This window comes from Corythoichthys intestinalis, chromosome 18, assembly GCF_030265065.1.
Source record: "Corythoichthys intestinalis isolate RoL2023-P3 chromosome 18, ASM3026506v1, whole genome shotgun sequence".
Classification (NCBI taxonomy): domain Eukaryota; kingdom Metazoa; phylum Chordata; class Actinopteri; order Syngnathiformes; family Syngnathidae; genus Corythoichthys; species Corythoichthys intestinalis.
This window is the reverse complement of record NC_080412.1, coordinates 26,248,455-26,264,813: the sequence shown is the minus strand read 5'-3', so window position 1 is coordinate 26,264,813 and position 16,359 is coordinate 26,248,455. Positions and strand designations below refer to the sequence as shown.

The window sequence follows — 16,359 nt, the reverse complement described above, 5'->3', positions numbered from 1 at the left end:
AGTGGCTTAAAGACTAGCTACACATTCGACGTATTTACATAAAATAAATGCTAACTGCCTGTTTTTTTTTGCTTATAACCAAGAATCGAGACTGTTTTACTTCCATATCTCTAAAGAATTCTGGGATTTACGCATTTATTCACCAGAATTTTCAACGTATAGAGCTCTTTGTCTGTGTTCGACGTGGTCAGCTTTGACCGAGATAGACCCCCTATAAATCGGGCCAGCGCTCCGTGTCCTTTCAATACATTGTGAAGTCTATGAAACACTTAATATAACATTTGCATATTTATGGGTTAATCTTTTGAGCACAAATGTTTGCTTTATTACTATTATGTTAAAATATTTTGAAAAAAATCCCTTTAAAACTATACGTTCAGTAAATAAATGACTAAAAAGGTTTTCATAGTAAAACGAAGACATTTCTTAAAGACACAAATAGTGTTGCAACAATTAATCTATCAACTCGAATCTTCGATTAGAAAAAAAAAAAATTGAAATAATTTTGTTGCTTCGAATATTCGTTTAATTAAAGTGGCGTTGTAATGGTTTATTTTGAAAGTGTTTGCATTTAGTTTTATTGATAAGGGTGGATACACTGCCCTCTGGTCTGCCTCATTTCACATGGCTGAATCCAACAGCTTCCTGTTAAGACCAACCAACGTAAGCTAAGTTTTTGTTTGAGTTAATGTTTTTTTTAATGCATTTGTCAATTAGTTTATAGATATATTTTGCCGTGTTTTGTGGGAATATGTGTTTGAACCATTTGTTAAGAGCATTGTAAAAAAAAAAAAAAAAAAACCTTAGCATTTTATAACATTTAAGCTAGCGGACTTTTGCTATGTAAGTTAGCTAATTGTTCTTTTGTCTTGCGTAGATCCTCATTTTTTTTTAAAGCTGAACGGTATAAAACGAACGGCTCAGCTTAGGTATTTTAATTTTTCATGTTTCTTATGTGATTACTTGATTATTTGAGCTAACTAGTTCATCAATTAATTGACTACTAAAATAATCGATAGCTACAGCCCTAGACACAAATACAAAACATCTTGATATTACAGGTATAAAAGTAATAATAATTATGGAATTTATTTAAAACACTGAATAGGTAAATTTTCGAATGCTAATTAGTTTAGATAACCAATTAACCGATTCTTCACTTAACTTTTCTTCCCATTGGCTTCATCATTTTGACTTTACACTGGGTTTATAATTAAACGTAGATATCACAGAGCTTTTCAGAGCGCAACTTCGTATTTTTTTCCCTATTTGCGCTTATGCTTGCGTGGCCACTTTAGAGCGCCTCGTTGTTGCCCATGAATACATGCGTTACCCAGAAAAAGGGACGAAAAAGTTTTTTAAAAAAACATGTTTGATGAATACTTTGGCCTACTAAGTTGCTGTATTTTTTAATGTTGTGTCAATCCATTTTTGTGGTGGTAAAAGGTGGAAAACCACTTCATGAGCTACTTTTGATGATATGGGACGCTGTTGTGAACATTAGAGGAAGTTCTTTGAGGAAATGATGGTTTATCAAGAGTTGAGACTTATGTAAATGCATGTGTGTGTGGACAGAGAAGGCCTCGCCACACCTCATTGTGTGCGTGTGTGTGCGCGCTTCCAGAAAAGGGTGTGTCCGCCTGCCTGGCTGAAAGGGAGGGAGGGGTGACTCCTCCCTTGCCCCCCCCACCCACTCGCTGGCGTTCTCTGGCTTGTTATTCCTCGCCGGCTCCTCATTTTACTTCTCTCGCTTCAAGCCTCAATGTCAGACCTTCGTTTTGCTCCTTTCTCTTCTTTTCTCTAATTTATACTTCCCCTCCCTTTTTCAAAGTGAGGTAAATGTTCATTTCTGACCTCTTCTTGCACTTTTCTACCCACTCCCTCCTCACTGACACCTTCTTCTTCTGTTAGAGGAGGAGCGGCGCCCAGAAGAAGAAGAAGCCCGCCACCCTGACGCAGGAGGCCGCGCCGCCCTCGCCGCCTAAGGAGGAAGAACAGGAGGGAGAAGAGGAAGAAGAGGAGGAAGAGGAGGAAGGGGAGGTGTCAGACATGCCCTCGGTCCAGATCAAAACTGAGCCAGAGGAGATGGAGTGCACGGTGAGTAAGGGGAGGAGCCCGGGGGGCGGGGTGGGTGGGGTCAGGTTAGGTTAGGGCTGCAAATTGTGATTATTTATTGATATGGATTACATTTTATCTATTAATCAGGTTGAGTCACCAGTCACATCTTATTGGCTACCGATAGATATCAAATCCATTTGAATTGGATTGATCGCTGCAGCCCCTCCCATTTCAAATGGATTCGATATCCATGACTGTTAATGAAACATCTGGGGGTGAAAAGTTCAACTGTTGGGAAAAAAATTCATCACAAATGTGGCGCGTTTATACCCAAAGACTGTCACTCCTTTGTTCCGTGGAGCCGCCGGGCGTAGCGATTTTAATCGGAGGAGTTCCCCAGGGTTCGCCGATCTGCCCCCTTTCATTTCAAATCAACATCACATGACTCTTTGGTCACCGAACACATCAGCTGATGAGGAACACTGGGGACGCTTCTGTGCAAGTAGGCCTGAATCAAACATGTAACAGTGTTAAATCCAACACAGGGGTCAAAGTTCACCGCACGAACTTTGCTGTCCTCGCCTCCTACTTCCTTGTCTTCCTTCACTCTTCTCAAAACTCCTCGCCCTTAATAGGATGTGTCGAGGGGAGCGGCCGGACTGCGCTTCCGCTGGCCGTCTCCGTGGCAACCGCGGCGGCGGGAGTTACCCAAAAAGACTCGCAGACCCTCCCCCGTTCCCACTCCACCTCCCTGCGCCACCTTTTTCCACTTTAGCCAAACGCGCACACACATACACACACTGAATAGCTACCAGCATAGCAAACTGAATAGCTCCGTAATCTCTCTTTCTCTGGTATACACACTCGCACAAACAAGGCCTTGTGTGTGTGTGTGTATGTGCGCACATATAAACAAGCCGGTTGTCCTCCAGCAAACAAGAGCAGTCATGCACGACATCAGCAACACACACACAAACACACGTGTTTGTGTCATGAGAGGTTAGCGGGCTCGCACTTTAGCCAGGAGGCTTTCTTGCTATGTGTGTGTGTGTGTGTGTGTGACAAATCGGTGGAAGGACACAACATGCACATTTTTTTGGGGGGGAGGGGAAAAGGCGCGGTAGAAATGCGGCGATGCCTAAGCTGGTGCGGGCTGATGATGTCATGGGTCACACGTGGTGCGTTCGGTGGACATAACGGCGAGGAGAGTTTCGACAAAAATTCCAAACCATCCAAAGCGCGTTTTTGTGCCAAATACGCCTAAATTCTTTGTTGCAATGTTTTTTTTTTCCAGTCAACCTTGGCAGAGGTTGAGTCTTGCTCAATCATTATAGCATTGCTACATAACAAATCAAGCTATTCTTAAAAATTATGGAAACATTTCCGTTAGCCACTTAACTCGTTCTGCCATATTTGTGTGTGTGTTTAATTTTTTATTTTTTTTTATTTTAATGTAATGTAATATCAAACAAAAAATATTAATTCTATGACGTGAAGTAATTTGTATATTTTATTCCAAATGGTAATTATTTTTTTGTGTCTCACGTAGAAAAATACCCACATTTCAAAATTAGAAATTAAACAAAATTTGAGTATTTTCCCCTCATTGTAATCTAATAATCAATCATCATAACATATTTTGCAAGCAAATTCAATTCTCTAAGGGTTTCAGGAAAAATATTTGATAAGCCCTTTAGGCACAAATTATGAATTCTTTGTTTCTCATTTAACTTACCATTGATGGCGCTGTTCATTCGCCCCTCCCAGTCAAAATGGATTGGACATCTCATGCCCATACATGTCAATTTGTACGGTTTCGGTGTATTTTGTACGAGTGAGCACTGATTTTTAAATGTGTACGCTGTATGTTCGAAATCTGTACCTTTTTTGTGCATTAGGTTTTTTATTTCTCGTTCGGGTTTTGTTACCGTTTCGGCAACAAGACAATGTGCGTTACTATGTCTTACGTTGGTTGAATGACTCGAGAAAAGTCAGAGACACCGAGGGAGAAGAGTGTTTGTTATGACGCTGTAGCAAATGTGATGCTAGGCTAGGTGGCTCCAATATTTCCTGACTGTAGCAGACAGTCTACAATCTACGCCTAGATATCACATGGATATAGAACTTCATGCGAAATGACAGACTCTGTGGCGTTGGTAAACAGCCGTCATTTTAAAGCAGTAGACTTCTCAGAAAGGCTCTGTTGAAGTGAACCTTCCTAGCGAACCTAAGTAACTTTTTACAAAAATACTCCTAAATCGGCAAAATCTTAACTTGAATCTATCTTTATGATGAAACAGTTTTAAAACTTTCACATGTCGAAAGTAGACAGAAGGGAACTAATGCAAAAACGGGAGCAATTATAACAACTTTTAACGGTTGATTCACAACATTAAATGACTTCCAAACATAGCAAAGGTTACTCTGTTTTTGTTTGTTTTTTTAAATTTAAAAAAAAAAAAAAAAACACTAAAGGTAACACCAGTTACTTTGCCAAGTAACTAATTACTCTTACATTCATGTAACTACGTTACTAAATAACTTTTGGGGAGAAGTAATTTGTAACTGTAATTAATTACTTTTTAAAAGTAAGATTAACAACACTGGTCATAAAGATGAAGTCTGCAGAATGAAAAGTGACGAAAGCGGAGATTTTATTCTGCCATCTTGTTGCCGAACACAATTTGCCTTCAACTATTGCTGATCACTTCTCAGAATTAGCCAAATTAATGTTCCCTGACTCAAAGATTGCACCGTTAAATTATTTCATCAATTGACCTTTTTATTTATAATTGGACACACTAACGAACTACCTTCAAGTCAAACTGAAATGCGAACTGAAGTGCCATGAAGTGCAGCCATCAAAAGACATGATAGAAATTGCCAAAAGTGCTACATACAATTATAACAAAAGTCACTGTTAAAATTTTGTAATCATGATGTAGCTGAAGATATTGATTGTTCTTTGATTGCACCAGGTTATATGTTACAATATTACCAATAAATTCATATAATTTTAAAAATTGAGTTTCATTTTTGTTTCATATTGCACGCTATATACGACGTTGTACGATTTGTTACCAATTTGTAAGGGCATACGTCACAATTTTTAAGATTGCCAACGGCCTAGGGTTGACAGATATGAATGCCGTTAATGGCACTGAGAGATGAGCATTCACAGCGAGTACACTCGGTTAAAATGAATTGGACGTCTATCACTGTCAGTGGCATGCAATGAATTAAATACTATGAGATAAAATGTATTATAAAGTGTTGTCTTGGTGCTGTAACCAGAGTGTATTTGTTTTCATTCATTACAATGTCATTAATTTAGCTTTGAACAACATTGTATTAAATGATGAAATTATAGTTATATAAAAGTAAAATGAAAAATACAATAATGAAATAAAATATATAATAGTAGTTGCTAATACAGTGGTACCTCGACATACGATCGCTCCGACACACGATCTTTTCGACATCCGATGTAAAATTTGACACGCCATTTGTTTCCACATCCGACAAAATGCTCGAAATATGACTATTTATGACAGCGTCACACTTTGATTGTTAACCCCCAAGGCGGACGCACAACAGATTTTCTTGTGAGATAAATCAACATGGGTTCCAAGAATGTTAAATCATGTGGTGAAAAAAAGAAAAAAGGTGAGGCTTACCACTGAAATAAAGATGGAAATGATAGAAAATATGAGCGTGGGGTGCGCGTCCGTGAACTGCTTGACAATACTCCTCACACCTCCGTTTGCCAGTCTTTATAAGTTAAGGTGACAATTATTATTGTGGTACGATCGCCAAAGTGATCGCCAACTTTCAGGTTTTTAGTCATTTATTCCAGAACTTGTGCAAAACAACATGCCAACTGTCTGCGGCAGTTGACGCCAGCAACAACAGGATGTTAAAAGAGAAAGTAATTTCTCAACTGCAATCTCACTCTCTCCTCAGTCACACGGTGCGTTACGGTACACCACGCAAAACACCACCGCCACATTAGAACCCGATTTGTTACATTATTACAGGTATTATCATTATTATTATTTTCACTACTATTATTAAATTAGCTTTCCGATTTTTATTTGTGATTTATTTGTTTTGCTCTTTGTAAATTCTATTTGCATTAGTAACAGCAGTATTTATTAAGGAGTCAGCGTACATTTTCAGGCTGTGGAACGAATTAATGGAATTATAACGTATTCTTATGGGACCGTCCTGCTTGACATCCGACCATTTCGACTTACAAACAAGGTCCTGGAACGAATTAACTATCTATGTATGTAGAGGTACCAGTGTATTTCACTTTTTGGCAATGACCAAAAATAGTCACTTGCTCTATCGAAGGTTAAAGATTTTGATGTCAACTTTTGAATAGCTGTTTATTGTTGTAACTAGGGTTGTTCCGATCATGTTTTTTTGCTCCCGATCCGATCATTTTAGTTTGAGTATCTGCCGATCCCGATATTTCCTGATCTGATTGCTTTTTTTTTTTGCTCCCGATTCAATTCCAATCATTCCCGATATTTTTTCCCGATCATATATATTTTGGCAATGCATTAAGAAAAAAATGAATAAAACTTGGACAAGTATATACATTCAACATACAGTATATAAGTACTGTATTTGTTTATTATGACAATAAAGCCTCAAGATGGCATTTACATTATTAACATTCTTTCTGTGAGAGGGATCCACGGATAGAAAGACTTGTGACTTTGTATATTGTGACTTAATATTGCCATATAGTGTATTTGTTGATTTTTCAGTAAATTATACTGTAGCCATGCCCAAATGCATGATGGGAAGTGGAACCATGACTGTGCGTAGTGCTACCAATTGATATATCTTCTCCGCGTTGGGAAATAACATAAGGTGTGAAGAAAAAGATCAATTGCTACCTTGCTTCTCCACATTGCTTCCCATGTTATTTCTAATCATAGGGAGAGGGATTGTAAGGCTTTAGCCAATTAAAAAAAGTAAAACGGCACCACTACAGATTGAGTGCGACATTGCGTGAGTGGGTCGTGCAACGCATACATTAATTGCGTTATATATTTTAACGTGATACATTTAAAAAAAAATTAATTACCGCCGTTATCGGGATAAATTTGATAACCCTACCTCAAGTGTAAACTAAAGACTCTGGATGAGTGAAACATATTATGTCTGTAACGTTAAATACAATTAGAAAACTGAATGAAAAAATATATATATATTAAAAAAAGGCATGGCCGATATTTTTTTGCCGATTCCGATACTTTGAAAATGACGTGATCGGGACATCTCTAGTAGTGACCACTGTCCCTGAAAGTCCACTGTCCCCTTTACTTTTTTAGAGTAATTTTATACATGGCGGAAAACACTCAGGTGACTTGAAGTTACGCTCTGAGACCCCCAATTTCGCCAAATTTCAACATGCATGTATGATACATCATTGGAAAGCTTAAAATCTCCATTTTCTGGAGGAAGAAAAATTTTGAACAGGAGGGCATTAAAAAAAAAAAAAAAAAAAATATACAGCAAAATCCAATCTGGAGGCGAGAGCACGCGAGAGCAGAATTACAGACGCCATGACTTTAACGAGATATAATCGCATACTTACCTTGTTTCGATCCAAAAACTCCATGTAGCATGTGTCACTGAGTGTCAAGACACAGCTGTGAATGGCCACAGCCGGATTTTTTGTGGATTTTATGGGTGAAACATGGTGATATAACAAGGGTCGCGATGCAGAAGTCGCAGACATCAAGTGGTACATCACACAAATTTAAGCATCATTAGAAATAAGAGTTGGGCACCTTTACATTTGTAAAGATGAGTTAAACAGCCATTTTCCCCCAAATAACTTTAAATAAAAGCATGTCCGCTTACTGTTCTGAGATCAAAGGTTCAAAGAACAGGTCCTGCGTGGAGTGGTCGAGATGTTCTTTTTCCTATATTTACTCCTTTAACGTTTTTTTTTTTTCCAATTTTTCTTTGTTTGGATCGATTATATATCATCGAACATATCGGCGAAAATGCGACAGTAACAAAAAAAATACAAATAAGCGATAGTTATGAGGTAGATATCCATGACTTTTTTACAGACACCTTTTTTTTCATTGTGACGTCATTTGTTTAAAAGTTTAAAATATGCGAGTGAATAGTTTTTTAAAGTCGTTTTTTTCTTTTAAACAAAATATTAGACATCAATTAATGACTATAAGCTAAAAACGACAGACATTTTGAATAATAAATATACTTAGCTTCTTTTTATGGCTAGAATGAAACAAAAGCGGTTGCGCGACGTCTGTAAACGTCAGGGTAAAACGGACAAATTAAAAATAGTTTGGAGGCTTAGTGCGCCATGAATCTGCTTTGGCAGCATTTAGACATATTAAGCTATCAAACACAACAGTTGTTTTGGCTTAAAATACAGCAGTCTCTTTTAAAGAGTAGTGCAAGAGCAGAAACTGCTTTTTCAGTTTTGTCTGTGTTTTCCGCCATATATATATATATATTAAAAGATCATACACATAGAGCAGGGAGATGAAAAGTTTCCTCAGAACCGCCTTACTCTCTAACAAGTCCAGACATGTTGCTCCCAAGGTCACAGAGTTCCTACCGGAGATCATCAATTTTAGCACATCAAACATCGTAACAGACAGGAAACAAACATTTTCACACATTGCATGAACACAATAGTATTGAAGTCTTCATTCACATTTTAACAAATAAATGCAACTAAAACTGTTAGCCCGATGAGTGTCCTTCTCCACTTTTGTAAACGTTAACATTGGAAGAACTCAAAGAACGACAAGTGGATGAGAGCATTTTTAGGTGTACGAAAAATCACGACAAAGACATTTGCTCTGTTATTACATCGGCCCCCAAAAAATGTGTTAAAACCTGTTGGATGTTGTTTTGTCAATGCTACAATGTCAATAGGAAGTCACTCAGTAGAGCGTAGACCTCCAAAAGTGGAAATGCATCCTGAGCAAGCGGTCGCTAAGCAGCATTAGGTAATGTCGGGGTGCGGCTCGTGGGCCACGCTAACAGGTGGGCGAGGCAAGGGGGGAAGTGAGTTTTGTAGCGTATAATCCAAGACAGCTGTCGCTGTTTTTGCTCACACTTTGCTTTTTTTCCCCGATAGCCGAGGGTAACGGCCGCGCTGCTCGATGAACGAGAACCGTCGCTCTGCGTATTCCTCACGTCAACTCTTGAACTATTGATTGGGGCCCAGAGCGAGAGAAAGAGCGGCAAAGATGACAGGAAGTGAAAGCTAATGAGTCTGTCAATCATGTGCCATGATGAGGAACAGCAATGAGAAATATGAACGTGACACATTCATTTGGTTTTTATTGTAATAATTGCATTTATTTATAAAAATATATTAAATGATATTTTTTTAAAAATACAATAATGATTAATAATCCACTCATAATATAATGCAAGCAAGCAACACATCACTTTTGCTCATTAATATTCATGACGTTAGCAATTGTTGCTAGGCGGGTCAACCTCCCGTTTGTCCCCAATAGTAAATGAATGGAAATAGTGTACACAACAAAATCTCTCAAAAAAATAATGTTCACAAAAAGAAAAGCGCTCAGTGTTACAAGAACTGGCATTCCCAATCAAATAGCTATGCATATAAATGTTAATAATGTTAATGCCATCTTGTGGATTTATTGTTAGAATAAACAAATACAGTACTTATGCACAGTATGTTGAATGTTTATGTCCGTCTTGTGTCTTATCTTTCCATTCCAACAATAATTTACTTAAAAATGTGGCATATTTTAGAGATGGTTCGAATTGCGATTGATTACGATTAATTAATTTTTAAGCTGTGATTAACTCGATTTAAAATTTTAATCATTTGACAGCCCTATTAATAAAAAATCTTAATTCTATAATTTATTTACACTTCCCCCTTTCTAAAATTGTTTTTTTTTTTTTTTACAACAGAAAAGGTAACAGTGGCAGTCAAATACCATTTTAGTTTTTTTCAGGTTATTCATTGTCAGACAGAAGCAGCATGGCAAAACGCCACGCTAAAAAATAAGTAAAAATCAAAATGGCTTACCTCTTCATCCTCTGTAGGACTATGGCGCCCAACAAAATGTTTACTGCATATGAAATGTGAATGGCTTCCCCTTGCTGGCATTAAACTGGTCTTTTGGACGTCCGCGCAAGTTGATCCATTCTTCAAAATTTTTTCTTCCGAGTTTTTTGGTTTCGGGAAACATATGAAGAAAACATCCTTCATTTGTCGTAATGTCTAGAGTCGTTTCTACAAGTTCCATAGCAGCAGTGTTTCATCGGCATGTTCTTTTTTGAAAGATTACCGGAGAAAACAAGCAGAAATTACATGGGTTGTATGCGAGGGCGTGGCTATAATGCCCCACTTCCGTGTTACGATGGCGACATCAGGGTCTAAAAACAGCATTCATGCACTACGCGTATTGAGATCTGGCGCATTTTGGGTGATGTTGGCCACACCTATGGTTTCCAACACCCTGGGTAAAAAAAATAACGGACACCTCATTAGTAGAGCCGGCTGGCCTGCTAACCGTGACTCTTTAATTATTTTTGTTGTATGTGAAAAGAGATTTTTTAAAAATTATAATAATATAATAATTTTACTAAAAACGGAATTAATAAGGTACATATTTGAGTGATATAAGCACAAGAAAAAAAATAATGATCAGCAATGTATTCTTAATAAAAAGAAAAAAATACTTGAATAAAATTAACATCTGTCATGCTAAATTTAAAGCTGTATAACTTATCTACTAAGGTCCTGAGCCTTTTTTTGTGTGTGTGTCTGTGTTTTTTGGCCGCTTTTAAAAATTCTTTTTAAAACGTGCAAACAAACGCTGAGGTAAAGGTTTTTTTTCTTTATTTAATTTAACAGGTGCATTTAAAGCAGTGTTATTTTCGTCAACGATGACGATAACGAAAATATTTTGTCAACGAACAGTTTTTTTCATGACGATGACGTCACGATGACACGCTGAAAACGTGTCTTGGGAGACTAAAACATAACGAGATGGATGCCAGTTGTGGTCTGACGACACGAGAAAGAGATGAAAATTCGCCATCAATTCACAATGTGTGATATTTTCTTATTGTATGTGTAGTTAGAACGCATTTAGCAGTGTTTGGTCATGTCACTCATGTGATGTGCCGCGCCTCCTCCCCGTTTCGCCTGCCCAACACACACGCTTACTCACTGGGTGAGTAAGCCTGTGCCCATTTCAGGCTCATTTTGTGAAACATATGTGTCAGGCGCTGCTTGGTAAGTTTTACTTTCTTATCTTGGCTAGAGATGCCATGTTGCTTTAACTTTTAAAGATCTATGCTGAGTGATTATCACACACTAAACTTTGTAGCGTTAGCATAGCATAGCGTTTGTAGCATTAGCATTTAGCACGGTGACTGTGTCTTTTTAAATTCTTGGAAAACATTTTACATACAGCTCATGGTGTCCAGATGAGTTTAATTAATTGCAAATAATGTGCTGTTTTCCTGCTGAGCCTGTATTATCATCATGAAAATTCATGATGTCCTTGTAAACTCTACAGTTATGTGCACGTCTGTCATGTTTATTCGAAATTGTTGGAAACATTTTATTTATTCATGAGCTAAAACTTTTGAAGTTTATAGACGAAAACATTTTGAGAATTGTCGACTATAAAAAAAACTGCTAAATTTGTCTGAGTTTTTGTTGACTAAAACTAGACGCAGATGAACACATTTTGAAATGACTAAAATATGACTAAGACTAATGAGTATTTTCGTCCAAAAAACTAAGACGAAAATTAAAATGGCTGCCAAAAACAACACTGGTTCAAGGTCTCCTCAGCAATGGCAGATTTGCAAATGATCACTCCAAATATAATGTTGAAATACAAATGAAATTGACAGGACACAAAAACATAATGGTGAAAATGAAGTATCCAGAAAAGAGCAAGAAAAAAAATGATCATTTTAAACATGATTTTTACTCACGCTTCACCCCAAATTTCCCACATTCTTATGTTGTCTTCAGTCTTCCTCATGGCACGCTACAGTACCTCCTTGACTAATGAGATGAGCAGGATTGCCGTTGTTCTGTCAGCTCATTGGTCAGAAAGCAGGAAAGGCGGGGGAATGCGTTCCCCTACATCAGTGTTATTTTGGCAGCCCTTTTAAATTTCGTCTTAGTCTTTTGGACGATAATGCTTATTAGTTTTAGTCATATTTTACAAAATGTGTTTGTGTTCGTCCAGTTTTTGTTGATGAAATCTCAAGACTAATTTCGTCTAGTTTTAGTCAACGTTTACTAAAAATATTTTTGTCTGTTAAGTTAAAAATGTTTACTCCAAAAATAAATAAAGTTCTCTAACTAACTCTAACTAGCGTCTACAAGGACAACGCCAACTTGATGATAATACATTCAGCAGGAAAACAGAACATTATTTTCATTTAATTACCCACCTGGACGCCATGGACTGTACGTAAAAACAGTTTTCCGAGAGTTTAGGAGGACGCTCGCCATTAGCATTAGCCAAATGCTAACGTTAGGGTGAATGCTATGCTAATGCTACGAGTAACATTTAGTGTGTGATGGTCACTCAGCACAGACCTTTAAATTAGGAGTGGGAACCTCTTGGTACATCACGATACGATGCGATTTCCGATACAAAGCTCACGATAACGATGATCTGACGATATGGCGATACAACGATTATTGATACATTGGTCAGGAAATCATTCTAGGATATTCTACAAAGAACTAATAAACAAAAAAACAAGTTTCTGCTGTGGATTGGAATGAGTTTATCACTAGTAGACGTCCAATCCATTTGAACTGGGAGCGAATGAACGAATGTTCATTCGCTGCCATCCCTCCCGCTTCAAATGGATTGAAAGTCTATGGCCGTCAGTCGCAGCCAATGCCAGGAAATAAGGTAATTTTAGGCCATTTAAGGTCATTTACCTGTTGATTTTCAGTAACTTTCTGTTGATTTTGGGGTATTTTACGGGTCACTCCTGTTTATTTTGAGTTACAGAACAGGAAGTGACCTGGGAATCACCAAAAATGAATTGGCAGTGACTCAAACTCAACAGGCCTTAAAATGCCTTAAAATGAACAGCAAGTGACCTGTAAATGCTCCGAAAATCGGACCGAATGACTGTGAATGTTCTGGTTTTGAATGACCGAACGTTCCCTGTCTAAATTGATTGGGCGTTGAGCACTGTCAATGGCAGCATTAGAGTGAATTGAGTAGCAACTTCATGTTTTTTTTTTTTCTAAACACTGACACCTTTATAGAGCGATATCTCGATTCTTGACAGGAGCATATCGATAACCTTTTGGGATACAAAGTATCACGATGTATCACCATTTCGATATTTTGTTACACCCCTACTTTAAAGGTTAAAGCAACATTGCATATTCTCTCTGGGCAATATAAGAAAACACCGTGTGTGCAAGCCTTTAGACTGGAGGACACTGCACTGGTGAGTGGGCCAGGCGCAGCACATCACATGAGTGACACATCCAGACACTGCTACGATGCAGGCTAACTACACATAAAATGTCACACATTGTGAACCTGTGACAGAAACTATTGCACATTTTTGTCTCGTTCTCATCTTGTCAGACAAAAACAGCACTTGTCTCGTTATGTTTTAGTCTCCCACAACATTTCCCATGTTTTTAGCTCATAATTGTCTTGTCACCGTCATGAAAAAGTGTTCGTTGACGAAATACGTTCGTTATCGTCATTGTTGACGAAAACAACACTACCCTACATATTCTTGAAAAGTACCATACCAGTATTCGTTCGTTCTTCAAATAAAACACTATTTTCGATTTTCATGATAATACGGGACAAATCGCGTCCCTTGTAAGCTTAATACCGGACGCCTACTGTTGTTTCTGAATACTGGACAATTCTGTTTTTGAAAAGACATTTGGCAACGCTAGCAACACCAGATGTTAATAGTATCACCTAAAATGTGATGTCCACATATGTGGATGGCAGGTCTTTATGTTTTATTAAATTACCAAAACTAGTCACGCGCTGTATAAAGGGCCTTTAATAATAAATTCAATACTTTAAAAACAGTTTAAAAAAAAAGGGGGGGGGGGGGTTGTCAATTATTATTTTTGGAATGAAAGGGTTAGCATATTTTCGAGTATATTTAGAAGGTTAAAAAAATACTGTTCTTCATTATAGTGTAAAACTAGCGTAAATATTAGCTGCCATTGACGGCGCTAGATGTCCAGTCCATTTTGACTTTGCTCATTCGCCCCTCTCATTCAAAATGGATCGTACGTTTAGTGCCGTCAATGGCACTGAAAGATGAACGTTCACTGCCAATCCGCCCAGTTTAAATGAATTGGACATCTATCGTATTCAATGACAGGAATTGAGTGAATTACACTATGTGGATCTTTTCCAATCGAGCTCTTGAACATTTGGGGACTGTGTGAAACCTCTTCGCTGGGTTTCTGCACAAAATGCCGTACCGGCGGCAAGGCGAGAAAGGCGTCGACCCACTTTCTGAAGCGCCGAAGACAAAATGGCGGCGTAGGAAAAGAGTCAGGGGCGGGGGCGGGCGTGGTTGGCGCGGGGAAATGTAGGGAGGGAGGGAGGGAAAGGTGAGAGCGGACGGGCGGGGGTGTTGCCGGGGAAGGAGTGCCGAGGCAGCCGATAGCTCCCCAGTTTCCATGGCGACGCGAGGCCCTTCTTTTTCCCGCCCACTCTTCCCCCTTCGTCTCTTTTCAGCTCCTCACCTCTTTCCTTCCCAGATCGCCGTCATCGCTCCTTTCTCACCATATCCTCAACTTGGGAAAAGGGCAGAACATTTTTTTATTTTGTGTATGTGTGCCCGGCCCTCCGGTTGTCCCGCGTCACCCAATTTAAAAGGGCCAAGATGAGGCCTCGCCCTGGCCCTCGCCCAGAATCGAGCCGTGTTCAGCTGACCTGGAGGCGGGCCAGCTTCTTCTTCTACTTCTTCTTTTTCTGGTCTACTTCCCCCCTCTTTCTCGCTGCATCCCACACAGCGGCCCATTGTTTCCCGCTGAGCAACACGCGGGAAAAGCCGTCCTCGCCAGCGGGGAAAAGGCTTTTTGCATTCGCTTCGTTACCCGTGTCCAAAGCGACCAACACAAATGCAATTGAATCAAGTCTTTTTCATGAAAAAAATCTAAATTGTACAAAAACAACATGAATTCTAAAACAACAACAAAAAATGATTCAAATGTTTTGCACAAAGATTTTTGGAATGGTAGTGGACTATATAAACATACCGTATTTTCCAGACTATAAGTCGCACTTTTTTTCCTGGTTTGGCTGGGCCAGTGATTTATACACAGGAGCAAATTATATATGTTCTTTTTGCTTCAGTTGGACCGCTGACAGCCTGTTCTGTTGTGTTTTTTCGGCCATAGTTATCTGAAAAACTATATGTTATGTTAACAGATGCTTATTTGGCCTGTTGTTCTCCATTTTGCTATTATTACAGTACATTAATGTATAATGTTTGTTCTTGAATTCTGATAAAGTAAGAAATTGTCCCCCCCAAATTTTATTTTATTCCATTTTTTTTTTTTTTTTTAACTCTCCAGTGTGTTCTTTGGCTGGTGCGATATATACTCAGGTGCCATTCATAGTCTGAAAAATACAGTCTTTTCTGAGGAATGAGAAAGGGATAAGATTTATAGCAATATAAAAGTTAAAATAAGTTATAAAAATTACAGAAAAAAATGAACATGAATAAAAAATACTGAAAAAAATGGGAATAAAGTTACTTTTTCAAAGAAAATCATTTTTTAGTTTTTTGAAAAAAAAAAAAAAAAAAAAAACATTAAAATTTAAGTAACTTTTTTTTTTCTCCAAAAATAATTAATAATTGCTAAAAACTTTCAAATAAAAATTAAGGCAGAATAGGTGTGTCCCTTTTTTAGACTAAATTTAATAAAGCCCCTTTCACACACGCCGAACCACTGGGAATATCACGGGATTTAACCGTGCAGCAGTTGTATGTGAAAAAAATTTCCCGGGTTGGCTGACACGGAGATTACGCGTAAATTTCACGGGTCGTGTCTTAGTATCATGTCTGGACTTTCCGGGAAGGCGGTGTGCGTGAAAGCAGGCGTTAAATTCCTGGGTCATAGCACGATGGCTGATGATGTAAATATCATGGCGGCCCAATCGTCACTTCCTCTTCTACTCGACTTTCGCTACTGCGAAAACAAGGTTGTACTTCAAAGCAGAAAACAACGGAGGGATGCGTTCCAGGGTTTATTAA

At 38.3% G+C, this 16,359-nt stretch overlaps 1 protein-coding gene across 1 annotated transcript in view; it reads left to right on the top strand.

Moving 5' to 3' along the window:
* Positions 1-16,359, top strand: part of klf8 (Kruppel like factor 8) — a 65,655-nt gene that overhangs the window by 35,131 nt on the left and 14,165 nt on the right. The window contains exon 2 of the mRNA XM_057820485.1: positions 1,912-2,097. Coding sequence (XP_057676468.1) covers positions 1,912-2,097 — 186 coding nt within the window. The remainder of the gene's footprint in view (positions 1-1,911; positions 2,098-16,359) is intronic.